The sequence below is a fragment of the Pituophis catenifer genome, unplaced genomic scaffold, assembly GCF_029215685.1.
Source record: "Pituophis catenifer annectens isolate HBS135680 unplaced genomic scaffold, rPitCat1.0.hap2 SCAF_1, whole genome shotgun sequence".
Taxonomy (NCBI): Eukaryota; Metazoa; Chordata; class Lepidosauria; order Squamata; family Colubridae; genus Pituophis; species Pituophis catenifer.
In genome coordinates, this window is record NW_027256881.1 from 333,032,759 (window position 1) to 333,060,060 (window position 27,302).

Genomic DNA, 27,302 nt, shown 5'->3' on the forward strand with positions numbered 1-27,302 from the left:
CTGCTCTTTCAAGTTCTAGGAATTTGTGTCTGTGCTAGAGTGTGTGTGTGGGGAGGTGAGATCCTGGTGGAGAAAGCTTATCAGTGTGACACAGCCCACAGACTAGTAGTGCTTCTGCCCCTCCCATTCCAACTCTTGTTCAAAACTGCCAACGCAGCTCGAACTTGCAAATACCTCTCCGATGAAATGCCCCTGAGCAGGCCTCCCACAGCAGACAGGCATTCAAGTTGGGAAATGTTGGTCTGGACTCAGAAGGCTGGGATCAGCCAACATTGTTGGTTTTGCCTGTGCTAGGCATGGATTTGGGGCGCTACCTGTGCAAATTCAGACATGGGTCTTTGGGATCCCGTGCAGGTGAGTCTTCGGGGATGTGGGAAGGGTTTGCTCAAATGTGGGCTTGTATGGAGGAACTAAGAGGGCAAAGATAGGATTCCGAGCCAAATTTTGAACATGTCTCCCGATTCCAGAATCAGGCCCCCGAACGACCTTAAAATGTGATATCAGCCAAGCGTGCAAGAGAAATTGGGTTAGAAGGTGTTTGAGGACAAATTTCCTTTCTAAACTCAGATGAAATTTAACTATGGTTTGAAATTCACAGCTCTGCCAAGTTTGCAATGCATTTGATTAATAATGATGGAAAATAATAGAAGTGAATGTACATACAGTGTAAATGTAAAAACAGCGAGCAAGCATAATACAGTACTTGGTTTTCACAGGTGAATATCATGCAGAATTGCACATAGGAATCTTGGGTTTTGAGAAATGTTAATGCAATCTTTAAACATATTAATGAAGATTGTGAAAATGAGGGGAACTGAATATTTGCTTATTCCTAGTAACAGGTAGATTTGTATTCCTAAAATCTTTGCATCTCCTTTTATTTGACTTTCTGGAAGCAAATGACTACTCTGTAAGGTACAGGAAAAACCGAAAGATATTTGAAGTGTCCCTCTATGAGGAAGATGAGCGGTTTTAAAATGTGATTAGATAGATAGATAGATAGATAGATAGATAGATAGATAGATAGATAGATAGATAGATAGATGATAGATAGATAGATAGATAGACAGATAGATATTCTAGAATCAGAATCACAAGAGTTGGAAAGGGCCATTTAGGTCACAGAATCCAACCTTTCCTTAGTTCAAGTATCCAAATCCAAGCACTAAGGAGAGATGGCTGCCTAGCCCGGTGTTTTTCAACTTTGGCAATTATAAGGTGTGAGGACTTCAACTCCCAGAATTCCCCAGCCGGAATGCTGGCTGGGGAATTCTGGGAGTTGAAGTCTACACAACTTAAAATTGTCAAGGTTGAAAAAAACACTGATCTAGTCTCTGAGGGAACACATCCAATGACAGGAAGTCCATCACTTCTGCGGATGTTGAAATGTGCAACTGCTTTTATGTGTTACACATTAAAAAGCAGTTGACTTTTTTGACTGTACTCTGCGAACACTTGTGATGTAACTTTAATCCATTATTTCTCTCTAGAACAAGAGAGAACAAAGTGTTCTTCTTTAGAACTTTTTTCGAGTTGATGTTTTAATTCCTAAGCAAAATGTTAGGAAAAAATTGAAAATCAGGCAAATAAGGAAGGAAACTAAACAAGACTTATATACAAGTCTCTGCTAGATTCAATGTGCCCCAAACTATTTATCCCCGCATCCTTTTTCCAGAAGGGTTCAATCAGCAGCCTCTGAAAAACTCAGAATATGGTGTCAAGAGTTCTTCATAATTCAGAGATAGACTGCCTCTGCATCTGGAAATCATCATGATTAAGTCATTAATAGTACAAGCTTCCATTTGTTTTTGAAATAATTTTAGATGAAGCTTTTTACCTTTTAGTAGAAATGTATTTCATAGGTATCATGTAAAGATAGAATACTGGAATAAATTGTTTCTGAATATGGAGGCACTGTTGTTGGCCACTTTGGATGGGAACTGCTGATGGCCAAAGTGGATCTATGAATAACAGAGTTGGAAGGGACCTTGGAGGTCTCTAGTCCAACCACTTACTCAGGCAGGAGACCCTATACCATTTCAAACAAATGGTTGTCTAATCTCTTAATAACCTCCAGTGTTGGAGCATCCAAAACTTCTGGAAGCAAGTCATTCCACTGATTAATTGTTCTGTCAGGAAATTTCTCCTTAGTTCTAGGTTGCTTCTCTCCTTGATTAGTTTCCATCAGTTGCATCTTGTGCTGTCTTCAGGTACTTTGGAGAATAGGTTGACTCCAGTGGTGAAATTCAATTTTTTTTACTACTGGTTCTGTGGGCGTGGCTTGGTGGATGTGGTGTGGCTTTGCGGGTGTGGCAGGGGAAGGATACTGCAAAATCTCCATTCCCACCCCATTCCAGGGGAAGGATACTGCAAAATCGCTATTCCCTCCCCACTCCTGGGGGAAGGATATTGCAAAATCACCATTCCCACCCCACTCTGGGCCCAACCAGAGGTGGCATTTGCCAGTTCTCCGAACTATTCAAAATTTCCGCTACCGGTTCTCCAGAACTGGTCAGAACCTGCTGGATTTCACCCCTGGTTGACTCCCTCTTTACTTTGTGGCAGCCCCTCAAGTCTACTTTCCTCTTTGCAAGATGCCAAGACATGAGGCGGACAAGCAATGGGTGTTCCCTTTTCTTTTCCTCAGCATTTGGTTTTCCATGCTAGACATCAACTTTGCCTCAGTAATACAAGCTCTGCTGACATGTAACAAGTTAACAGTAATCCTCAAACTATTTAGGACTAGACTCCAAATGAATTGTTAATGTGCTTCAAGAAAGACATAAGTAGCTTTCTTTGGATGACCCAACAGGATAGTCTTTGCTCTTCTTATGCTAATTCACTGAAAACTGAAGATGAAAAGGCAGAATCTTTTATTTTTACATGGTGGGGATACATTCCTGGGAAGAGATCAGCCTGGCTCCTCCATTCTGTTTTCCTGATATAAAATGCCCCTCCCAATCCATTTTCTCCCAAGGGTGGAGCCTCTAAACTCAGAGGCAGTATACCTTTTGAGGACCAGTTGCTGGAGTCAAAGGGGAGTGGGGGAGTATTAGATCTTCTCAGTGGACCTCATCTCACAACCATTCATTTACTGACCAAGGTTACGACAGCGCTGAAAAAAATGACTTACACCTGGTCTTCGCACTTACTTACAACCATCGCAGCATCCCCACAGCCAAATCTATCAAAATTCGGGCACTTGGCAATTGGCATGGATTTACGATGGTTGGAGCATCCTAGTGTTGTGTGATTTCCAACAAGCAAAGTCAATGGGGGAGGCAGATTTGCTTAACTACCACATGATTCCCTTAATACAGGTGTTATGTATTGAATACATATACTGTAGTTATGTTAAGCCCTGCTAAACTAACCTTTAGATAACCCTAACTGTTAACTTCAACTGTTTTGGGAGGAAACTTAGAACATTCATATTTGGGGGGCTTTTTCAAGTTTGATTGAGGCCCTGTGGGCCCAGAGTATAAATTACAGGAATTTGCCTGTTGTTGAGCAGTTCCACTTGAGTCAATAAATGCTGTTGTATCTACCGTGTTTCCCCAAAAATAAGACCCTGTCTTATATTTTTTTGAATGCTGAAATAAGCACTTGGCCTTATTGCCATGTGCACAAAAGCTCGATTGGGCTTATTATCAGGAGATGTCTTATTTTGGGGAAAACAGGGTATGCTGTCTGTTCTTGCCTACTGCACCCACAACATAGTAACAGGAGTATCAAACTTGAGGCCTGGGGGCTGGATCCGGCCTGCAGGGTACTTAGATATGGCCCTCAGGGCTGCCCTAGAAACAGCGAAGGACTGGCCTACAGTGTCTCTGCCAGCGAAAATGGAGCTTGGGAGGGTCACACTTGCCCCCTCAAGCCCCATTTTCAGCCGTGATGACCTCCTGCAGCCCACTGAGCTCCATTTTCGCTGGCAGAGGGCTACAGGAGACCATCGTGGCCAAAAATGGAGCTCAGGAGCCCATTTTTGCTGGCAGAGTGCTCGGGCCACCACAGCAGTGGTGGGTTGCTCCCAGTTCGGGCCGGTTCGGGCAAGCCAATAGTGGTGATGATGTGACATCACCGAACCGGTTCTCTTTGACTGGGAGCTGGGACCTCCCGCCTGCCCCTGCATTAAACTTACCTTTATTTCTCATTTTTTCGCCCAACTAATAGGCGCGGCAGAATGGATTGCCGCACCTCAGCTGGGCAGAAACCTAATGCGCTTGTGTAGAGCGCAAGTTCAGCACGCGTGCAAGCGAAGCAAGCATGCGTGTGGCGATCGCATGCAAAGCGCATGTGCGAAGAGGACCGGTGGTAACACCGGTTGGAGCTCACCACTGCACCACAGGTGCCCCCAACACGAGTGGCGTCAAGCTGGGCACGTCCACCCTGGCCACGCCTACCCTGGGCATGCAGGTCAAACACAACCCTGATGCAGCCCTCAATGAAATCAAGTTTGACACCCCTGATTTAACAAGTGAAGTGATTTGCTTAACAACCATGGGAAGAAAGGTCATACCATTGGGCAGGACTCACTTAACAACAGCCTTGCTTAGGAATTCTGGCCCCAATTGGGGTCAAAATTTGAGGACTACCTGTATTGAAAAGGGGGTGTTGGACAAGAGGCTGGACCAGTTTGGAGCTCTGGATTATAGTTCAGACACCGATTATAGCAGAGACACTGATAAGCATGCATGGGAAGTTTACTTTGAAACATGAAAGGGGCAGGTTTCATTCCAACCTGATTTAGGAGGCACTTTACTTGTCAGCCACAGAGCCAATGATTTACAGATGTCTTCTCTTTTTTTTTTATTACCTCTGCTACCTGGTCAGCAAGGAAGGAGGGAAGTATCTATTGTGGGGAAAAGAGGACTCTGTGTGTGTGTGTGTGTATAGCTTCTAGCAACCTCTCAGTTCATTCCCATCCAACCCTAGACTGTCCTGTCCTGTGTTTGTTCTGAATTTTCTCAGCAACTGCATTCTCCAAACTCAAATAGCAGCCTGAGCAAAGGGAAAGGGGAGGAGGAAGATTTCACATTGATACCAACTATAAGCTAATGCCTGCCTGGCATTTCTGCAATAGCAAGAACCCTCTTTGGGCGGACTTTTGACTCCCAGGCATGATAAGCTGAAGAGAGGTCATAAACATCTATCTTGGCTATGGCCAAAGGTCAGATCGAGAAGACTGAACAAACTGCGGGTGGAATGAGTACAACTTGAAGAATTTGGCAAAAGGGGAGGGGGGAAATACCTGGGGACAGTGGGGATGGGCTGAGGGTGTGGACAGAAATTCCTGAGTTGCTACTTCAGCTTTACCTTGTCGGAGAGGACATGGAACAAAATCGCCTCCCCGCTCTCCGAAAACCCAAGAAATAGCTGCTTAACTAAGTCAATGACCAACTCAACTAAGCAGAATTCCAGGGGATTAATTCAAAGTACATTTTAATATATTAGGACGTGGGAGGTAGCAAGGCCCTTTCATCATAAGGAAGGAAGTATGTCAACAGGTCATTTTGTCAGCCATCCAAAAATAAAATTGGGCATAAAACAAGAAGAAAACAGGCAGTGGAACAATTTTGGGTACCTCCTTTTTTCAAGGCAAATGAGGGTTTTGTTCTGTTTGGTTCGGTAGCTCTTTTGTTTGTTTGTTAACATATTTTTAAGGGATTTAAACACCCCAACAACAGCCAAGGAATAAAATAATTATTAGCAAAAATCAATGGGGAGAATGCAGAGAAGAGAGTTGCAGGACCAACCTGCCAGATCATGTAAATCAAGTGTGGCAAACCTGTTGCGCTTCTGATGTGGATGAACAATGAATGGTGGGGTCCTTGGTGCTCTCTGACCTTGGTGGTTTTCTTGCAAACATTTCATTACCAAACTAGGTAGCATCATCAGCACCAACGACCCCATAGTTCAACCCTGAGACGTAAACATTTTCTTCTATCTGAACCATAAATCCAGCATCCCTCATCATTTATGATACGGTGCATCTGAGGGTGCTGTGAATTAGAAGTCAGCAACGTCTGAATCCCGTTCTCTGATTGGTCCTTCGCTGCATTAGCATACTGCAGGATTGAAACACCTTTTAAGAACTATCGTGCTAATTCAAAGCAAGTTTGTCTAGTTGCTTTTGAATACTATAACAGTGGGAGGGACATTTCTAGGAAGCCGACAATCAGACGCATGAAAGCAACAATTCGTTCACCCATTACATATCGGCCATAAGTATTTGCAGATAGACTGTTTATGCCTACAGAGAATCTGACAAAAATAAGTGTTCCTCTGGCTTAAATCAAAAGAGACATCTGGCTCACTCTGGTATGCCAACCAGGTGTTTCTGCAAAGCTTCGGGAGGAGGGGGGTATAAATACAAGCTAGAATAGGATAGGATAGGATAGGATAGGATAGGATAGGATAGGATAGGATAGGAGTAGAGTAGAGTAGAGTAGAGTAGTGTAGAGTAGAGTAGAGTAGAGTAGAACAGAACAGAACAGAACTGAACAGAATAGAACAAGAGAGTTGGAAGGGACCTTGGAGGTCTTCTAGTCCAACCCCTTGCTCAGGCAGGAAACCCTATACCAGAGGTCTTCAAACTTGGTAGCTTTAAGACTTGTGGACTTCAACTCCCAGAAATCCACAAATCTTAAAGCTGCCAAGTTTGAAGACCTCTGCCCTATACCATTTCAGACAAAAAAGATTCTTCCACTCTTGCCCATGCCTACCAGATTCAAGCTGATTGGCCCAGTAGAAGTCGGCTCTTACAAAGCTTGGGTGCTCAAAAATATTTCTTTTTAATTTTCATTGGTCACAGTGAAGTCACTGATTTCATATCTTGTACTTGGGCTAAGATGTAATGTGGTTTATCTAGATCTGGGCCTATGACTAGATTGGGGTGGGCAACCTTCAGCCCTCTTGTAGCTCATCTGCCCATTTTCCAGTACATTTGGACCCTCACCAGAATTCAATAGTCCCATTCTGGGGCTGGAGGAATAGGAGGCGAAAAGATCAAGCAAAAACAGGCCTGTTAAATCTCAGCTTGATTTCATCTACTTTTTTAACTTCCTTCCCTCAGACAACTGCCTCCTAGAATTGTCCAAACTGGTGTTTGGCAACTTGAAGATGTGTGGACTTCAACACATGAAGTGCATACATCTTCCAGCTGTTAAAGTTGAGAAACGCTGGTTCAAACATTTCAATCCTCTTCCGTTGGTTTGTGGCTTGGCATGTGTGAATCCAGTGATAGCAGCTTGTTAAAAAAAAAAAAAACCTGGGTTAAACCACAATCTACAGTTCGCGCGCCATCTCAGTTTGCCTGCACAGTGGAGAATCTCGAGTAATTCCTTTCGCACAGAAGCCTCGGAGCTGAGCGTTCGAGGAAAAGAAACAAAGCGGCATTAGAATACTAAACACTTGGGAGCACACAATAGATGCGATTCCCACTGCGAGATGAGAATTAAACAAGGCCAGCTTGTTCTCCTGGGGAGAGAACCTGTGACTCAGATAACGGCAGTCTATTGCACTTTGTTCTCCCCACCTCCTATCCGCCTGAAACATCCCTCTGCTCCCTGGGGGGGCAAAGGAAAGCATCTGGCTTGAAGCCTGAACAAACCGAGCTACGTAGTGGGAGGTGGGCAGCAGCCAAAATATACCTTCTGGATGTCAAATTCCCCCTTCCCCACATCACAGTCAAAATAGTCACCCCTCTCTTGTCACTGTGGGATTGTCCACACAACAGGCACCATCTTCAGCATCTGCAGGTATCGTATAAAGAATGGGATTGGGTTGGGTTCATTTGGGGACATCTAACTGTCTGGGGAGATGATAAATCTGGATGAGGCCCTGAGGAAGTTGGTCTTGAACCCAGAAATTTTGCAGAGGGGCTCCAATCCAGATTAGGGGTTAGGGGCTCCAATCACCTCAGCTCAGAACAGAAGGTGTACTGAATTAGTTCTCTCCTGGGCTGACAGTAGCCAGATGTTAGCTTCCTCCAATTTGAGGATGCATTTCAATTCCCCTAATCCTTCATTTTATTTTCTAGTGAACGCTCTTTCAAATGAAGTTGTCGACTGCACTGACGTGTCATATTTAATCCTGAGCATCTCAGTGGAGTTTACAAAGTCTCCAGAGGCAATCTTGAAAACAAAAAAAAAATATACAGTATATACTAGAGGCTCAAGATACTCTTTTTCTTTTAATTGAAAGAAACTTCCCTTTAGGCTACGTAAATCAAGAAGCCTGGCAGGTGCCAAGAAATAGCTCAAAAATGACCCTTAGTTAGTACCTCTGGTACCCCTTTGCTGATGTCAGTGCTACTCTGAGACATCAAAGTTTGTCTCCAGCTTGTTGTGTTAAGGTTTCCAAAATCAGCCTGAATTACACCTGGCGTGGGGATGGAAGAGAAATTCTTAGTTCACCCCATTTTATTTTTAGGTTGGTGAAAGAATTTACAGCAATCTCAGTTTTGCAATATAGTTCTTTTTTAAAGATAACAAGAAGATAAAATATAATTTGCAAAGTACACATGTGAATGAAAAACACTGGAAAAAGTGCTCACTTGCAAAAACTTTGAGTAGGGGAGGAGACGTGCATACCAAAAGCATGTGCATATCTACTTGCAAACTTTTTTTTTTTTAATTCTCACACTGATGCAGGAAAAAAACAAAATTTAAGATTGCAAAAATGAAAGAAGACGAAATCTGACAGCTCTCCAACTTGGAGCTGGGCTGTTCCTTCTTTTCTGGTCCAATTTTTCTTCCCTTGCAAAGAAATTTGATTCCGTTTCTAAAACCAGAATTACTAGCTCCACTGGACTGTGGGTCCTGAAATGCTCCCCAGAGGGAACTTATCTGGGTTTGGTTTCCTTTGGAAGAAGGGCTCCAAGAAAACAGTCAGTAGGGTATTTATTTATTTTATTTTTTTTGTATTTTGCATATTAGGTTTTTTTCCATAAATGTACAACTTAAATTTAAATGGAAAGAAACAGCATGACGCAGATCTAAATGACATAATATGAACTGGGGGAGGAAAGCCATTTAATAGAGACATAAAGCCATTTAATAAACACATTTGAAAAAGACATACCCGAAGGAATTGGGTATATCTAGTCTAACAGAAGGACTAGGGATGACGTGATAGCCGTGTTCCAATATTTGAGGGGCTGCCACAAAGAAGAGGGGGTCAGCCTGTTTTCCAAAGCACTAGAAGGCAAGACAAAAAGCAATGGATGGAAATTAATCAAGGAGAGAAGCAACTTAGAACTAAGGAGAAATTTCCTGACAGTTAGAACAATAAACCAGTGGAATGACTTGTCTTCAGAAGTTGTGGGTGCTATACCACTGGAGGCTTTTAAAAGGAGACTGGACAGCCATTTGTCTGAAATATTATGGGGTCTCCTGCTTGAGCAGGGGGTTGGACTAAAAGACCTCCAAGGTCCCTTCCAACTCTGTTATTCTGTAAAGCCAGATTATCAAACTGTGCGTTAAACAAGGGTATCCAGAATTGTCCTCAAGGTGAGATTTGACTAGTGCATCATAGAATGGTAACATTGTGCTTCAAAATTCTCATGTGCTTCAGTCAGGAAGTCTACAAGCAGATTTGTGTTTTTAACAGTTTCATCCTACAGCTGCTTCCTATTTTGCAGGTACAAAAAACCTCTTGGCTTCTTTTCATAGGTGCAGCTAGAAGGCATGTGTTCCTATCCTGCACTTGTAGTAACTAACTCTTCCTAGTGCAAAGCTGTAGATTCAGTACAAAAGCCAATTTGGTGTGGTGGTTAAAGTGGTTAAAGCCATGTAACTGTCAGTTTTAGTCCTGATTTAGACAGACAGCCACCTGAGTGAGCTTAGGCCAGTCCCTCTTCCTCAACCCAAGAACCAGTTTGATGTACGGGTGAAGGTGCTGGACTAGAAACATTGAACCTGAGCAGTGGTGAAATCCGAATGTTTTTACTACCAGTTCTGTGGGCGTGGCTTGGTGGGCGTGGTGTGGCTTGGTGGGTGTGGCAAGGGAAGGATACTGCAAAATCTCCATTCCCACCCCACTCCAGGGGAAGGATACTGCAAAATCCCCATTCCTTCCCCACTCCTGGGGGAAGGATATTGCAAAATCTCCATTCCCACCCCACTCTGGGGCCAGCCAGAGGTGGTATTTGCCGGTTCTCCGAATTGCTCAAAATTTCTGCTACTGGTTCTCCGAACTACACAAAATTTCCGCTACCGGTTCTCCAGAACTTGTCGGAACCTGCTGGATTTCACCCCTGAACCTGAGTTCTAATCTTGTTTTGGGTATCAAGTCAATTGGGTGACCTTGGGCCAGTCACTCTTTCTCAGCCCTAGGAAAAAGCAAGCAATGAGAAGCCACTTTTAAAAAATGTGGCCAAGAAAAATGCAAGGACTTGTCCCGGTGCTCAGCAGAAGTCAAGATTGATTCAAAGGCAGAAAAAAGAAGCATATATGTATTAGTGAAACTTATTTGGTTAGTTTAAACCCAGTTTTCCATCCCTTCAATCCAGATTCCTTTTTTTGTTGTTGTTGTTAAAGAATGAAAAAGGAAACTAGCAGATTTCTTCTTGCTGAAATCATCCCTCATTAAAGCATCTTTACCCAACTGTTGAATATCCAAGACTGGAGAGTGGAGTTTAATTGGAAGTTGCATGACCTTTGGGTTTAAAGTTCAGGTAGTCCTTGACTTACAACAGTTTGTTTAGTGACTGTTCAAAGTTACAACGACACTGAAAAAAGTGACTTATGATCATTTTTCACACTTACGTTTGCAGCATCCCCATGGGCATGTGATCAAAATTCAGATAATTGGCAACTGGTTTGTATTTATGACAGTTGTGGTGTCCCAGGGTCATATGATCACCTTTTGCTGACCCGCTGACAAGCAACATTAATGGGGAAGCCAGATTCACTTAACAACTGGGTTGCTAATCTAACAACTGCAATGATTCACTTAACAACTGTGTCAAAAAAGGTCATAAAATGGGGCAAAACTCACTTAACAACATAAATTTTGGGGTCAATCGCAGTCATAAGTCAAGGACTACCTGTATACCGTTTTCTTGCTGTGAAACAATTTACCACGCATACTTTTTGCTTTGTCCCTCATAATTGCAAAACGAATGCTGTGTCACGATGACAAAAACCTCCATTCTGGTTACACAATCTTTAAAAATAAGCTTGGATTCTGCTAATCGTGGATTGTGTAAAAAGTAAATGTTTGTTTTTGCAGGTTTTGTTTTTTCTCTCACCCATTCAACATAAATTGAAACTCTTGATTCATCCAGTAGAGGGTAATAGTTACTCATCTTTTATCACAGGGTAGCCAGCTTGGCTGGACCAGGGATTCTGGGATATTGGTGCCTTATATTTAAAGCTTTGCAGAATTTTGTCCAAAACAGACATCATCTTAGGTCTCAATTTCAATGGCAGATACCTCTTCACACACACCCCTCCCCGGTAACAAATCAACACATGTAAAGGAAGAATAGTAGCTTGAGCAAGGGGTGACAAATTGCAATTTTTCCCCAGAACCTGATTAAGCTTATGTAGGTAAAATAGGAGCCTGTCAAAATTTTGCCCAACCTTGCCTGCACAAGTCCGCAACAAGACTGCAGAGTTGAGGGGTCCCTGGGGCATTGGGATAATAATGGGGTAGGCATTATTAAAGGTCTCAACATATAGGACAAAGCTGATAAAGGCTCTGGAGCACTGGTGGGTTTCAAAATTTTTTACTACCGGTTCTGTGGGTGTGGCTTGGTGGGCGTGACTTGGTGGGCATGGCAGGGGAAGAATACTGTAAAATCTCCATTCCCACCCCACTCCAGGGGAAGGATACTGCAAAATCCCCATTTCCACCCGATTAGCTGGGACTTGGGAGGCAGAAAATAGATGGGAGCGGGGCCAGTCAGAAATTTTACTACCGGTTCTCCAAACTACTCAAAATTTCCGCTACCAGTTCTCCAGAACTGGTCAGAACCTGCTGAAACCCACCTCTGCTCTGGAGGCTAAATTGTACAATGAACAGTTGCGGGAACTAGCTATGTCTGGTCTAACAGAAGGACTAGGGGTTGACATGATAGTAGTCTTCCAGTATTTGAGGGGCTGTCACAGAGAAAAGTGGGTTGATCTGTTCTCCAAAGCACCTGAAAGCAGGACAAGAAATAACAGATGAAAACTTATCAAGGAGAGAACCAACCTAAAACTAAGGAGAAACTTCCTGGCAGTGAGAACAATTAATCAATGGAACAGTTTTCTTCCAGAAATTGTGGGCACTCCATCACGGGAGGCTTTTAAGAGATTGTTCAGAATGGTATAAGGCAGTGGTGAAATCCAACTTTTTTTACTACCGGTTCTGTGGGCGTGGCTTGGTGGGCGTGGCTTGGTGGGCATGGCAGGGAAGGATGCTGCAAAATCTCCATTCCCACCCCACTCCAGGGGAAGGATATTGCAAAATCTCCATTCCCACCCCACTCTGGGGCCAGCCAGAGGTGGCATTTGCCAAATTTCCACTACCAGTTTTCCGAACTACTCAAAATTTCCGCTACCGGTTCTCCAGAACCTGTCAGAACCTGCTGGATTTCACCCCTGGTATAGAGTCTCTTGGTATAGAGACTTCTAAGGTCTCTTCCAACCCTGTTATTCTATTGTATATTATTTTACTGCATGCTATTCTATTTCTTGCCCAACTCATAACTCATTAACTTTATTCGTGTGAATAATTTCTCATTGTAGAGTAGTGATGGCAGCACGTCAAAAATTCAGCAAATGCTTAACTTGACTCTGCTAGTGTGGCACCTTCCCTCAACAAAAGAGAAACAGTTCTCCACATATTCATTTATTTAGAAAATGCAGTCCAATGATGTGTGAAGTTATGTATTATATAAGGAAATGTCAGATAATTACAAAAATGAAATATAAGTAAAACAAAACCATTTTTGGAGGCTCTGGAGACCACGTGAGAACACGGCCCCCTTGTTTGATTTCTGGAGAGTCCAGAGTTCGTGTGACAGCAAACCCATTCTCACACAGCCTCCACGGCAGGGGTGAAATGCTCCCGGTTCAGACCAGATCACCCAATCTAGTAGCGATGGTGGCAGGTAGTTCGGAGAACTGGTAGCAAAAATCCCTGCCCACCCCCATGCCCAGCTGAGCCATGCGATCATCAGAGGCTTTTTTTTTTATTTTTAGAAGCAATTTTTCTACAACCTCTTCTGCCGAAAAAATGCTTTTAAAAGTAAAAAAAAAGAAGCCTCTGATGGATCGCGCGGCTCAGCTGGGATCGTCAGAGGCTTTTAAAAGCATTTTTTCTACAATCTCTTCGGCTGAAGTGTGTTTTTGAGGGTGTTGGTGAATGCTGGCATGTCACCCAAACACACATGTCATAGGATCGCCATCACTATTGCAGATGCTCAGGGTACCACAATGTTTGGGAGTCCCTGTGTTTCCCTTCCCTTTGAAGAAATCTGTGGTGTTTGCACTTTTTCTGGTCACTAAGATGATGAAGAATCACAAAAGGTCATTGGTTCGTAGCTCTGGATGCCCAAGGTAGCATTAGAAGTGAGAGTTCTTACTTAGCCATAAAATCCTTCTTAGATTTGCCTTTCTCCTCTACTCCATGGTGTTACTGTAAGAACAATTTCATTCAGATAAATTGGTCTAAGCCCTTTGATGGAAAGGAAAAGAAGGCTTTAACAACTTAATGTGAAGATTCCTTAATAAGCCTAAACCTACTTTCCAACAGCAGGTCAAGAAGGAACTCTTCCAGAGGGCCTTTGGAACTAATTAGGAAAGCATCATAAGAAGTATTTATATGTTGCTCTGGTTCTAAATTAAAAATCAGTGCTGATTACGTTGTAATTATTATTATACTATTATACTGTGGACATTTTCTTTTTTATAAGCCAGTGACAGTCATGTGGAGAGGGGTGGGGATGACTGGCTATGGTGGAAGACATTTTAACATGTAGATACTCATAAATTCTCTGCTCTGCACAAAAGGACTCATGAATTTCTAGGGAAAGAGATCCACTTTCTAAGATTTAATCCTGAAACTATATCTACCATATGGTTACCATATCTCTATCACACAATCCTAGGTGGTAACTTGAGAGGAGAGGAGAGGAGAGGAGGCCCAAAATCACCCAAAGAATTCAGAGTGGAACTTGAATCTTCCCAGTTTCAGTTCAATGTCTTAAGCCCGGGATGGTGAACCTATGGCACGCGTGCCACAGGTGGCACACAGAGCCATATCAGTGGGCACGCCAGCTCAGCTGATTTTCGGGCCTTCTGGGCTCACCAGAAGTAGGGAAAAAGGCTGTTTACTGCCTCCAGAAGACCTCGGGGGTGGGGGGAAGGCCTGTTTTTCTCTCTCCCCAGGCTCCAGAGCCTTTCTAGGAGCCTGGGGAGGGCGAAAACGGCTTTCCGGTCCTGCCAGAAGTCAGCTAACGGGATGTTTCTGGCCTCCGGAAGTCCTCCAGGGGAGATGGGGAAGGCCGTTTTCACCCTCCCCAGGCTCCTAGAAAGGCTCTGGAGCCAGGGGAGGGTGAAAAATGGGCCCACCGTGTCATCGCATGCCAAAATTGGGGGGTGTCATGCGCATGTGCAAGGGAGCAGGGCACATAGAATTATGGGTGTGGGCACGCGTGCGCATGACACCCCCTCACGCTCCCCCGCTTTTGGCACGCGATGGCAAAAAGGTTAGCCATCACTGTCTTAAGCACTACTCTGTTTTGTGTAATATATATTAAGAAATGTAATTTATCTAAATGTCCTCTCTTGTCCTTCAGAATCGACAAAGCCCAGTTGTTGATGCAAATATTTCTCAAGAAAACTGGATGACCCAAGAGATCCCAATCACTAACGGACATCTTCCACAAACTGAAGACAACCTCTATGAAATCTCTCTTCCAAATATGAAGTCCAGCACCAGGGACATTCCCTTCAATTCCCCCCAGAACACAGAGCTCGGTTATGAAGATCAACATGAGCAGAGTGGTCAAGAAGTGGTCTTACAACAAGAAATGAGATCTGAGGACAAAGAAGGTGAGATTCTTGACTTGGGTCAACCCGAGTTGAAGGTTGAAAATGGATGGAAGATGTTAGATCCCACAGAAGATCAGTCCTGGTGCATAACCAAAACTATAAACAGAAGGACAGATCACTGGATGCCATCCCCAGATAGAGAATCCAAGTTGGAAGTGCTCAGATCTGGCTCACACTATGACATCCGGGCTTACAAAGGGGAGAAGAAACCTTCCAGACTCTATGAAGAAGATGATGAGGAGTTGCAGTATAAGATTCCCTCCAAAGATGTCTCGCCAGAAATAGCCAAAGAACTGGAAGATGAACGGCAGGAGGTTATCAGGAGACAAGTTATGAGAAAAAGCAACACAATGGCAGAAAAATGGAGCTCTACAAATGAGTTGGAAGCCATCGACACGTCCTCTCTTGGCAAGGTGACCACAGAACCCAGAAAGAACAACTCCACTAGCTTTGCTCTTTGTTTTGACAATCTTTCCCCAGATTGGACAATCATCCCTGTGAATCCTGAGAATATAGACACAGAACAGATAAATTTTGCTGCTGCCCGACAGCAGTTTCTCACGCTGGAAAAGACTAATCCAAAGATGTTGTTGGAACCCAAGAGATACGTTCCTTCTCCAAGGGAGCTGAAGGCAATAAGCCATGCTTATGGGAGCAAAGAACCCCAGAATCCTGAAATGCCAAGGAATGATAAGGAATTAGATGAGTCCAGCCAGAGACAATTGAGAGAAAACTCAATAGGAGGAGACCTTTTCGTTCTCCCCCAAAGAAAAGCCAGTTCTTATTTAGGGACCACTTTCGTTTCTGCAGAAAAGATGCCCTCTGGCTTGGAGGTTGATATGAGCACAGGGAATGTTAATGAGAGGACATTCGAGAAAGAATCAGGAAATCCTCTGGCCAAAAGCCAAGATCCTGCAAAAGAGCCAGAAGTTTGGAATGAGACTCCCATTGAGCGGGAAATCAGATTGGCCATGGAGAGAGAAGAGAACCTTTGGAAGGAGAGGGGGATCCAGCGAATCAATACCAGAGATGATCTGGTGGAGATCCGATCCAAGCCGCTCCTCTCCTCCCCAGTCTCTTCTCCGGCTTCCTCCAGGAAAGGGAAGGATAAATCTCACATTTCCTTTTATGTCCAGAGGGAGATTGAACAGGAAGCCAAGCGTGAGGAGGACCTGCAAAAGGAAGGGAGGTTGCTGGGAATGTATGACCGAGGACTTCGCCAAGAGCTTGCAGAACGTCGGAAACTTTTTGAGCGAGAAGAGGAAGAGGTTCCCTTACCTTCTCTGGGCAAACAAAAGAAACAGAGGGAGCTGCTGGAGACCTTCCATGGAGACTCTGCAACACTCTGTTGCAACGTTGTCCCACCTGGAGAGGGGATTGCAAGCCAGAATGTGAACTGGAGCTCGGAGATCCATCAGCCCTCTTCAGTTCCAACGTTTGGCAAGAAAACCCCAGGAAATGAGCCATCCTTAAAAACATACTCCACTGCTTCTTCCCCGAAGATGGATTTCCCTACTAGCCGATGTCCTCCCTGTAGCCAAGATTTGAAAGCTCCAAGAGACAAGTTCGTGTTAAAGAAGCAACATTTTGCCATTCCGGTTCACAAATGCCAGTTCTCTTTTCCTGAAGATCAGGGACCCCAAAGCCTTCAGAGAAAAGAGCAGAAACTGCAGAAACCAGCTCCACGAGAAGAGCTTTATACTGTGAAGACATGGCGGCCCCGGACGTCCATTCTGATTGACCAGGAGATCCAGGATTCTTTGCAGAGAGAACTGGAACTTCAAGAGCAGAGGAGAAAAATCAGTTTGACTGCACAGGAGCTCCCAAGTTCATGGGTGTCATCATCTCAAAGTTCAGGTAAGAGAAACGGAGAGTAACGATGAAAGCGTGATGGGTTCTTCTGACCAACGATGTAGCATAAGTGGAGGAGACACCATAGTGCATTCTGTCATGTTTGGAACATGTCTCCTTACAAGCATGGGATTGTATTGTTCAAGGGTGGTTCCTGCTCAAGAGACTTCCAGTTTAACTGAGTTAATAAGAGTGCAAGTCAGCATTTGACATGGTTGGTCCAAATCGCAGGAGCTTTCTTCTTAGCAGTTCTGTTTTTTTTTTTAGCTCTGTCCTAAAATCTTGTTCTGGGTAGAACAGATAAGCTGCTTTTAATATAACACTACTCTTCCTTTAACTGAGTTTTTTAAAAATTGGGGCAATATTCTTCCATCTGTCCTGCATTTTTCAGGCCTTTTTCCTCCCTTTAAATCAGGGGTCTCCAACCTTGGCAACTTTAAGCTGGTCAAACTTCAACTCCCAGAATTCCCCAACCAGATTTGGGTTCTGGGAAATTCTTTACTGGCTGGGGAATTCTGGGAGTTGAAATCCGCCAGGCTTAAAGTTGCCAAGGTTGGAGACCCCTGATTTAAATTACTGAGATTAATATATCTCATCACTCTTTATTTAAAGCTTGTTTACAGTGATTTAAAATAATGCAGGAAGTCCTCAACTTACAACCATTTGCTTAGCGACTGTTCAAAGTTACCATGGCAGCAGTGGTGGGTTTCAAAATTTTTTACTACCAGTTCTGTGGGTGTGGCTTGGTGGGCGTGGCATGGCTTGGTGGGCGTGGCAGGGGAAGGATACTGTAAAATCTCCATTCCCACCTCACTCCAGGGGAAGGATACTGTAAAATCTCCATTCCCACCCCACTCCAGGAGAAAGATACTGTAAAATCTCCATTCCCTCCCCAATCCAGGGGAAGGATACTGCAAAATCCCCATTTCCTCCCGATCAGCTGGGACTCGGGAGGCAGAGAATAGATGCGGGAGGGGCCAGTTAGAATTTTTACTACTGGTTTTCCGAACTACTCAAAATTTCCACTACTGGTTCTCCAGAACTGGTCAGAACCTGCTTAAACCCACCTCTGCATGGCAGTGAATAAAATAACTTACGATAGGTCCGCCATAGGTCATGCAGCATCTCCATGGTCATGTGATCAAAATTCAGACTTTTGGCAATCGGCATGTGTTTACAAACATTTGCAATGTCCCGGGGTCATGTGGTCATTATGGTGACCCTCCCAGGTGGCTTCCCACATGCAGAGACAATGGGAGAGGGCACATTCTGAAGGACTGCATGATTCATTTAACAATTGCAATGATTCACGTAACCATGGCAAAAAGAAAAAGGCTGTAAAATAGGATATGACTCACCTAATAATTGCCCTACTTAACAACGGAAATTCTGATCTCAATCGTGGTTGTAAGTCGAGGACTATCTGTATTCTCCAAATATTAGAATAGCAATTCTGGGAGTTACAAGCAGAACACCTGAGGTATGGAGGGCACTCTGTTAGAGAAGGTTGGCCTCTATTTTCAAAGACAACTTGACATTTCTAAATCATAATGCAAGATTGACTCAGCCTTCCATCCTTCCGAGGTGGGTAAAATGAGGACCCCGAGTGTTGGGGGCAATTATGCTGACTCTGTAAACCGCTTAGAGAGGTCTGTAAAGCACTGTGAAGCGGTATATAAGTCTAAGTGCTATTGCTATTGCTATTGCTATAATCAAAACCACAACAGTCGCAATGTAATTGGTGAAATGATAGGTAACTGATCCTTGCTACCAGGGAAGGCTGTTTAGAATAGAATAACCGAGTTGGAAGGGACCTTGGAGGTCTTCTAGTCCAACCTCCTGTTTAGGCAGGAAACCCTACTTCAGACAAATGATTATCCAATCTCTTCTTAAAAACTTCCACTGTTGGAGCATTCACAACCTCTGGAGGCAACTTGTTCCACTGCTTAATTGTTCTAACTGTCAGGAAATTTCTCCTTAGTTCTAAGTTGCTTCTCTCCTTGATTAGTTTCCACCCATTGCTTCTTGTCCTGCCCTCAGGTGCTTTGGAGAATAGTTTGACTCCCTCTTCTTTGTGGCAGCCCCTGAGATATTGGAACATTGCTATCATGTCACCCCTAGTCCTTCTTTTCATTAAACTAGACATATCCAGTTCCTGCAACTGTTCTTCATATGTTTTAGCCTCTAGTCCCCTAATCATCTTAGTTGCTCTTCTCTGCACTCTTTCTAGAGTCTCCACATCTTTTTTACATCGTGACGACCAAAACTGGATGCAGTATTCCAAGTGTGGCCTTACCAAGGCATTATAAAGTGGTATTAACACTTCACGTGATCTTGATTCTATCCCTCTGTTTATGCAGCCTAGAACTGTGGTGGCTTTTTTTGGCAGCTGCTGCACACTGCTGGCTAATATTTAAATGGTTGTCCACTAAGACTCCAAGATCCCTCTCACAGTTACTACTATTGAGCAAGGTACCACATATACTGTACCCGTGCATTTTGTTTTTCTTGCCTAAATGTAGAACCTTACTTTTTCCTAGCTCTTTCTGTAAAAATAGGCTATAGGAAAAGGTGGTCCGTGAATTCTCATTGGTGATGTCATCTCCATTTCAATACAGCAAGTCCTCTGGTTAAGAATGCCTCGGTTTAAGGACAACCCACAATTATGGATGGCATCTATTGTAGCAGAAGTGGCCCCCACTTTGACGTTCTTTCAGAAGGCTCTAAAAACCTGGTTTTGCCAACAGACTTGAAAAACCCAGAGTGGGATGGAGTCCATCAAGTGGCTTGTTTGATTATTGTCTCCATGGGAATAGGGGATATTGGGTTTTTTTTCCTTGTTTGTAAATTGGTTTTTATTTCTGTGAGCTGCCCTGAATCACTGAGAGTGAGTGGGCGACCATGCAAATTTCCTTAAATAAATAAATAATAAAAATTCGAGTGAAATACACAATGATTCAAGTTCATTACACAATACTACTTACTGGTATATGCAGTACAATACTGCACAATAATGGTGTTTGGGTTGATATACTTATTTGACTCAAGGGCAGACTTAAACTGGGGACTATCTATCAATAAATCATAGAGCCAAGGATTAGGAGCAGCATTAGAGGAGAATAGGTGCCATAGTGCCCATAATTTGATATAAAAATGTACCATTGATGGAAAAGATCAATCTTCTAAGTTTAAAGCAGGAGTGGGGAAAATGAAACCCCAGCAATGGTCATTTGCAGGTCTGCATTGAATTTATTTCATATCCAAAGGACTTCCATCACCCCATATTTATTATTCTGGGAGATAGAATAGAACAGAACAGAACAGAACAGAACAGAATAGAATTAGAACAGAGTAGAGTAGAGTAGAGTAGAGTAGAGTAGAGTAGAGTAGAATAGAATAGAATAGAATAGAATAGAATAGAATAGAATAGAATAGAATAGAATAGAATAGAATAGAATAGAATAGAATAGAATCAGAGTTGGAAGGGACCTTGGAGGTCTTCTAGCCCAACCCCCTGCCTAGGCAGGAAAAAAGGGAACAGCTGGAGACAAACTGGACATGCTGTCAATCACATGCAGGTCATTAACAGAACAATAGAGTGGGAAGGGACCTTGGTTCTCGACTTACAATCACAATTGGGATCATAATGCCCATTGTTCAGCAAGGCAGTTATTCAGTGAGAATTTGCCTGTTTTATGACCTTTTTTCCCCACAGTTGAGAAGCAAACCACTGCAGTTGTTAAGGGAATCATGTGATCATTAAGCAAATCTGGCTTCCCCCATTGCTCAGTATGGTTACGCAAGAATAAGAAAATGATTAGGAAGATTGCATTCAAAAGTAAAGATAATTGTCGATGCAGAAAGTTGTAAAATATTATATAATGTTGTTATTTATGTTTTGTATTTTACCGTTTGGCGTATGTGTATGTTCTTTTTTTTCTTTTTCCTTTTTTTTTTGGTCTTTTTCTATTATGTTTTCGGTTTTAAAAATGTAAAATATTCAATAATTTTTTTTTTTTTAAAAAACGAGAAAGCTCTGAGTTCATATTTCACTCCAAACACAAGCTCCTCTCTTTCTTCTTTCCACTTGACTCCTCCTGGGATTAGCAAGGGCATGGTGAAGCAATGGCTTGGCTGGTCCTTAACACTCCTATATTTTTCTTCCTCAGCTGCATCGGGAGATACTGGCAGGTACTCTGTCTCCTCTTCACCTGTTTTTGTTCCCAATTCGCCTGTGAGATTACCTACTTCGCCCATCCTGTATCGACCCAGTTTGACAACAAACTCCGCTGAATCAAATTTCAGAAGGTGCCAAAGTCCAATACAATCCAGGATAAGATCAAAGGAGGATGGGAAGGTAATGACCAGGAAAAGAGTTGAATTAATGGAGGGTGGCGTTACATAGGAAGAGGAGTTTCTAGCAATAACAGTTGGTCAGAATAGCTACACGAAGCCTCCAAGATCAGAGATAGCTTATCTCAAAACACTCCTGGTCAAGGATCAATAGAAGTACCTTACAGACCAGAAGGATTTTTTTGACTGCTATTAGAGTCAGCAGGAATGAGGGATAAACCAGGCTCATCTGTGACCAGAACCACAAAACTCAAATAGAAGAGAATATCTGAGAACATAGGATAATAGAATTGGAAGGGACCTCGGAGATCTTCTAGTCCAACCCCCTGCTTGAGCAGGAGACCCTATATCATTTCAGACAAATGGTTGTCCAGTCTCTTTTTGAAAGCCTTCAGTGATGGAGCATCCACAGCTTCTGAAGGCAAGCTATTCCACTGATTAATTGCTCTCACAGTTAGGAAATTTCTTAGTTCTAGATTGCTTCTCTCCTTGGTAAGTTTCCAACCATTGTTTCTTGCCTTGCCTTCTGGTGCTTTGGAAAATAGTTTGACCACCTCATCTTTGTAGGAGCCCCTCAAATATTGGAACAGTGCTATCTCTGTATGACTGTATCTCTGTATATATATATATATATATATATATATATATATATATATATATATATATATATATATATATATATTTGGTTATTCGGGTCTTCTCCCACGTAAAAGCACGAAGCACGAAGCCGAGAACACCAGCCTGAAGATGACGAATGAGACTTCGTCGAAACGTCGCCAAGACACTTCCAATTTTACGTGGGAGAAGACCCGAATAACCAAAGACCTATATATATATATATATATATATATATATATATATATATATATATATATATATATATATATATATATATATGGCTTACAATGCGCTAAGCAATAGCCTTCATTCTTTTTGTATATTTATACAAAGTCAGCTTATTGCCCCCACAACTGGGTCCTCAATTTACCTACCTTAGAAAGGATGGAAGGCTGCAGATGTTTCATTACCCAACCAGGTAACACCATCAGTGCTAGCAAAGTAACAGTAACAGAGTTGGAAGAATGTGAGGTTTGTTCCCTGTTTATATGCAGTAGCTTGCCCACCCAGTGTTGGGGGTACATAATTTTTTCCTTGGTAGTTCCTTGGTTAAGGTATTATTTTCTCCATAACTAAAGAGGCCAGAATCTGTGTTTCTACAAGGTCAGCCTAACATCATAATTATTATTCACAATGTGATTTGCTTCAGAAATATCCTAATGAAATACACATTTTTGAATGTAAATATGGACTGGTGCTCTTTGCACGTTCAGTTTATATAAGGAACTGTAAGAGTGGGTGTAATATTCTATCTCAGGGGTGGGCAACTATGGCCCTTTTATGACTTGTGGACTTCAACTCCCAGAATTCCTGAGCCAGCCATGTTAGCTCAGGAATTCTGGGAATTGAAGTCCACAAGTCATAAAAGGGCCATAGTTGCCCACCTCTGCTCTATCTAAAGCAAAATCAGGAAATCTTTTTCAAGCTGGAGGTAGAACATTCTCTTTGTGCCCTACCTAGAGACCACAGAGTCATAAAAATGTGATGACTCTCTTTATGACAGTCACAACTTATGACCGTAATTGCCAGGCTCAGTTACAGTTCTATATCAAAAGACTATCTGCATGCCATGCTTGGCTGCAAGAAGGCTGCCAGTCAGGAACTGCAGTAGGTTTGTTTTAGCCTAAAAAATATTGGCGGAAAGTCAACCTTCCCCAGTTTGCAAACTATGGTTTTAGCTCCTGCCTTCTAACTTCTTGTCTAACTCCTTGTTCCATTTTCCCTATTTTGCAGTATGCTGGTATTGAACTCAACGATGAGATTGACACTGAGGTAACTTTGTGGGAAGAAATATATCTTGGCATTACTTTGGGGTAACAGGAAAAAGATACTAGTTTGAAGAGCTTTCCCCCTGACATCTAACCACCTTCTGTGGTCACCATTTTTACCTGTGGTTTCCCTTGACAGAGCCTTCATCTCATCACTGGCCTATACTGCAGACAGATGGAAGTTATTCTTAGCTATCTTAGTGTTACAGTAGTATTTTCTCCTTAAGCAACCAATAAATTGCAGCAGTTTTACCACAGGTAAAAATCAGATACCCTTCACTGACTATATTGGCAGTAGCCCTTTTCCTTATCATCCGTAGTTTTATTTATTTTATTTATTTATCAAATTTATTGACTGCCCATCTTACCACAGGGTAACCCTGGGTGGTTTACAATATTAAAAAGATAAAATTTTACAAAACCTATACATAATGCAAACTAAATAATCTAAACAGATAAATATTCAACAAATGAAGGTGAATATATGGGTCCCAGGATAATGCAGCCAGATCCAATCTGGGTCAGTTACTGGGACCAGAGGTTTTGTCTTCGGAGCTGTATGTATTTCTTTGTGTATTACCACACACAGAGCAGCACACACACTGCTAGAGAGAAGTTCCCTGAAGATGGGAAGTCTGAAAGTTTGGAAGACAAAATCTCTGGTCCCAGTGACTGACTCAGATTGGATCCTGCATAAATATTCAGCCCCAACTAAAAGATTAGGTGGGAGCAGGGGTGAGTTCTACTTACCTTTACTACTGGTTCGCAATGGGCCGCGTGTGTGTGCTCGCTTTGCTTGCACACACGGGGGCTCTTCTGCGCAAGCACAGAAACGTTTTGATGATGTCAGGGTCAGTGGGTGGAGACTCCTGCCGGTTTTATTACCGGTTCTATAGAACAGGTGCGAACCGGGGGCAACCCACCACTAAGTGGGAGGGAGTAGGACGAGTAGATGGGAAGGTGGAATCTGTTATTAGTCTGTCAACTACTTCTAATGTGAAACCATCCTCCATGTCAGGGTTCCAAGTAACACTCCCAATGAAAGAAGACTCCGAGGCTTGAAGTTCCTCAAAGTTCCATTTTATTAGAGATGTCATATTGGCAGATCTGGGAAAACCCGAATCTGAGAGCTTCCAGGTTTTCCCCACTCAAAGAAAAGTCCAAGTCCCTGCCCAGCACCCACATGTCCACCACATGGTCCAATCAAAGCACCGTCCCAACTGGAGATGCCTCCCAGCCACAGCCCTCCAGGTGCAGGGCAAGATGTCCTTGACTCTCTGAGCAAGGAATGTTATTATGACTATATATCGCCCATGCTCCATACAATCCTCCCTCCCAATTTCCCACAGTAGTAAATGTGGCAGGCCTGAAGGCCCAAAGCAAAAGATGGCTTCCAGGCCTGACACTCCATTAGAGCCCCAAGCCAGTTGGTAGAACCAAATCTTTAGAACAGAATTCTTTACAGAATAGAATAGAATTCTTTAATGGCCAAGTGTGATTAAACACACAAGGAATTTGTTTCCGGTGCGTAAGCTCTCAATGTACATACATACAACAATAGTAATAGCTATTAAACTTAATTTAAACTCATTAGTTCAACTATTTAGGTTGATCCAGCCTGGAAAGAGCTTGGCAATTGACTTGACTTCCCTCCTGTCCCCTGTTCTGTCTCCCAAGGCTGGAAGAGGTGGCATCTAAAGAGAATTGAGTTCTCACAACTATTCCCATAGATTTACTTTCTGAAAACTTTTGGCCGTTGCAGAAAAGTCTCCAGAGTCATACCCAACCCATCCAGTCTCTAATTCTAAGCTGAGCTTCGCCCCAGTGACTAAGTGGGCACACCATATAATTTTATTGGCGAAGGCATAGAAGTGGTTGGCTCTTGCTTTGTCCTGGAATGATTTTTTGACTCCGTTTGTATCCCTGAGATGACGTGATGATCTCCCAGCCACTTACAGAGCAGATCCAGTCCTGCTTGGCTTCTCTGGGGAGTTAATCAAGGTCTTAACATGCTGCTACATATTGTGCCTAATGGTGGACCTTAAATACTGTACCTGAGTATGGACAAACCATGAGTCAGCTCTCTTTCTCTCCGTGTGTGTGTGTGTATATATATATATAGGAGTGTTCTTCCTATCTGATGGAGGCTCTGCTTTATCACAGGTTGTGAAATCCATCAAGCCCATCTGCCGGAGGAGCGCCCTGGCTCAGCTTTGGGAAACAGGGCAGATCCGGAACATAGATGACAGTGACTGATGGAACCATCCCCCGTTGTGTTATGCAATTTTCAAGCAAGGAATCAGATCCGCCAAAACAACTACGGGCATGGGGCCAGCAGAGCTTTCTTCTGCATTTTACACACTGAAAACTTCCCTTCCCTTCTCTTTTAATTTAATTCAGTGATCAAATCTTTCTGACTGACCTACATTCAATCACAGAACTGTTTCTTCAATTATAAGAAGTTGCCCATGGCACTGTACGGTCTGATCTTGCCAACAGTTTCTGGGATACCCATTTCTATCTCAAGCCTGCTACCAGATTGGGCACCTGCCTGCCATTTTCTTAAGACTCGGATTGCCTGAAATCCAGAGAAAAGCGTTGTAAAATCAGAGAACATGACTGCCAAGCAATATTTTAATCTCTGTACTTTACAGTGAAGCACTGACTGGGGAAAAATAAAAAGGCGGCAAGAAGAACAGAAACCAACCAACCAACTGACAGACAGAATACAGCATTGAAATGAATTTCTCATCTTCTGGTGCATGGGCTTCCTCATCTCTTAAATTTTAACTTCTTAGGAATATCTCAATAGTTGGACACTGGGCAAATAGGTTGCATCTCTGTGTAGAGCCGAGGTAGCACAGTGGTTAGAGTGCAATACTGCAGGCTACTTCAGCTAACTGCTAGCTGCAGTTTGGCAGTTCAAATCTCACCAGCTCAAGGTTGACTCATCTTTCCGAGGTGGGTAAAATGAGGACCCAGACAGTTGGGGGCAATATGCTGACTCTGTAAACCACTTAGAGAGGGCTGTAAAAGCACTATGAAGCGGTATATAAGTGCTATTGCTATTGCTATTATGTTTCTGTGCATATTGTGTCCTGATTTATTGAGAGCACTAAAACTCCCAGTTGGAAAGACTGGGAATTCTGGAAATTGCATTGCCAATGCATCTAGAACAGGGGTGTCAAACTTCATTTCATTGAGGGCCACATCAGGGTTGTGTTTGATCTCAGGGGGCTGGGGTGGGCATAGCCAGCTCAACGTCGGAGGCGCCTGTGATGGCCCAGGTGCTCTGCCAGTGACAATGGGCTCCCGAGATCCATTTTCAGCTGTGACGACCTCCTGCAACCCTCTGCCAGCGAAAATAGAGCTCTGGAGGGGCAGTCCTCCCGAGCTCCATTTTCACTGGCAGAGGCACCGAGGGCCAGTCCTTCGCTGTTTCCAGGGCAGCCCCTCAGGCCAGATCTAAGCACCCCGCGGACCGAATCTGGCCCCCGGCCCTTGAGTTTGAAACCCCTGATCTAGAAAATACAAAGTTAAGGAAGATTAGTTTACAGGCAGGCAAGTGCATGTCAGATTAACTTTGCTCTGCTTTGCCAGTCACACCCTCTTAATTTATGGTTCAGTGTATTGTGCAACCCTCCAAAAATGGATTATGCAGGTAACATGAAGACAGGATCGTACGAAGCTGTGTGCATTAGCAGCAGCAGCTGAAAGTTTCAAAGGGAATCCTTGTTTCTTTGCGAGGAAAAATATAGCCATGGACCTCCTGCATTTTGTATATTATTATAGTGCTTCCCAATAGAGAGTGCCTAACCTTTTCTATCTAAAGACATTCTGCAGCTATTCCCATTCTGTCAACAGATTTTCTGGCGTAAGAAAAAAGACCGAAAAGCTAGAAGATTAGACTTCGCCTACTCATGCAATAATCTTGTCTCCATTATGGCTTTATAAGAGGTCCAAGGCATTTTCCCCCCATTTGTCATCTTTTTCACATGACTTCTTCCATCTCTTTTCTTGCCTCATGAACAAAATGTTAATGTGGGGAAAATGGGATTGTAGCAAAAGGGAAATCAACGATACTTAGGTTAAACAGATTTGCATTAAGTTGTTCATGCAGGAGGAACTTAACATTCTCCCAAATGAATAAAAGTAAGAAAAACTA

General features: G+C 43.1%; 1 protein-coding gene across 1 annotated transcript; it reads left to right on the forward strand.

Annotated features, from left to right (window-relative positions):
* Positions 1–196: 196 nt before the first annotated feature.
* Positions 197–27,302, forward strand: MISP (mitotic spindle positioning). The gene is made up of 5 exons (XM_070943589.1): positions 197–354; positions 14,792–16,904; positions 21,068–21,255; positions 23,103–23,141; positions 25,301–27,302. The coding sequence occupies exons 1-5, from the start codon at positions 331–333 to the stop codon at positions 25,391–25,393; spliced, it is 2,457 nt and encodes an 818-aa protein (XP_070799690.1). The 5' UTR covers positions 197–330; the 3' UTR covers positions 25,394–27,302.

What these genes read in the sequence shown, in the direction of transcription:
- MISP (XM_070943589.1), top strand. Translation starts at nt 331, where the DNA reads ATGGGTCTTTGGGATCCCGTGCAG. An exon ending in GTCATCATCTCAAAGTTCAG is followed by an intron (nt 16,905 to 21,067) that starts GTAAGAGAAACG and finishes TTTCTTCCTCAG; the next exon opens with CTGCATCGGGAGATACTGGC. An exon ending in ACGATGAGATTGACACTGAG is followed by an intron (nt 23,142 to 25,300) that starts GTAACTTTGTGG and finishes GCTTTATCACAG; the next exon opens with GTTGTGAAATCCATCAAGCC.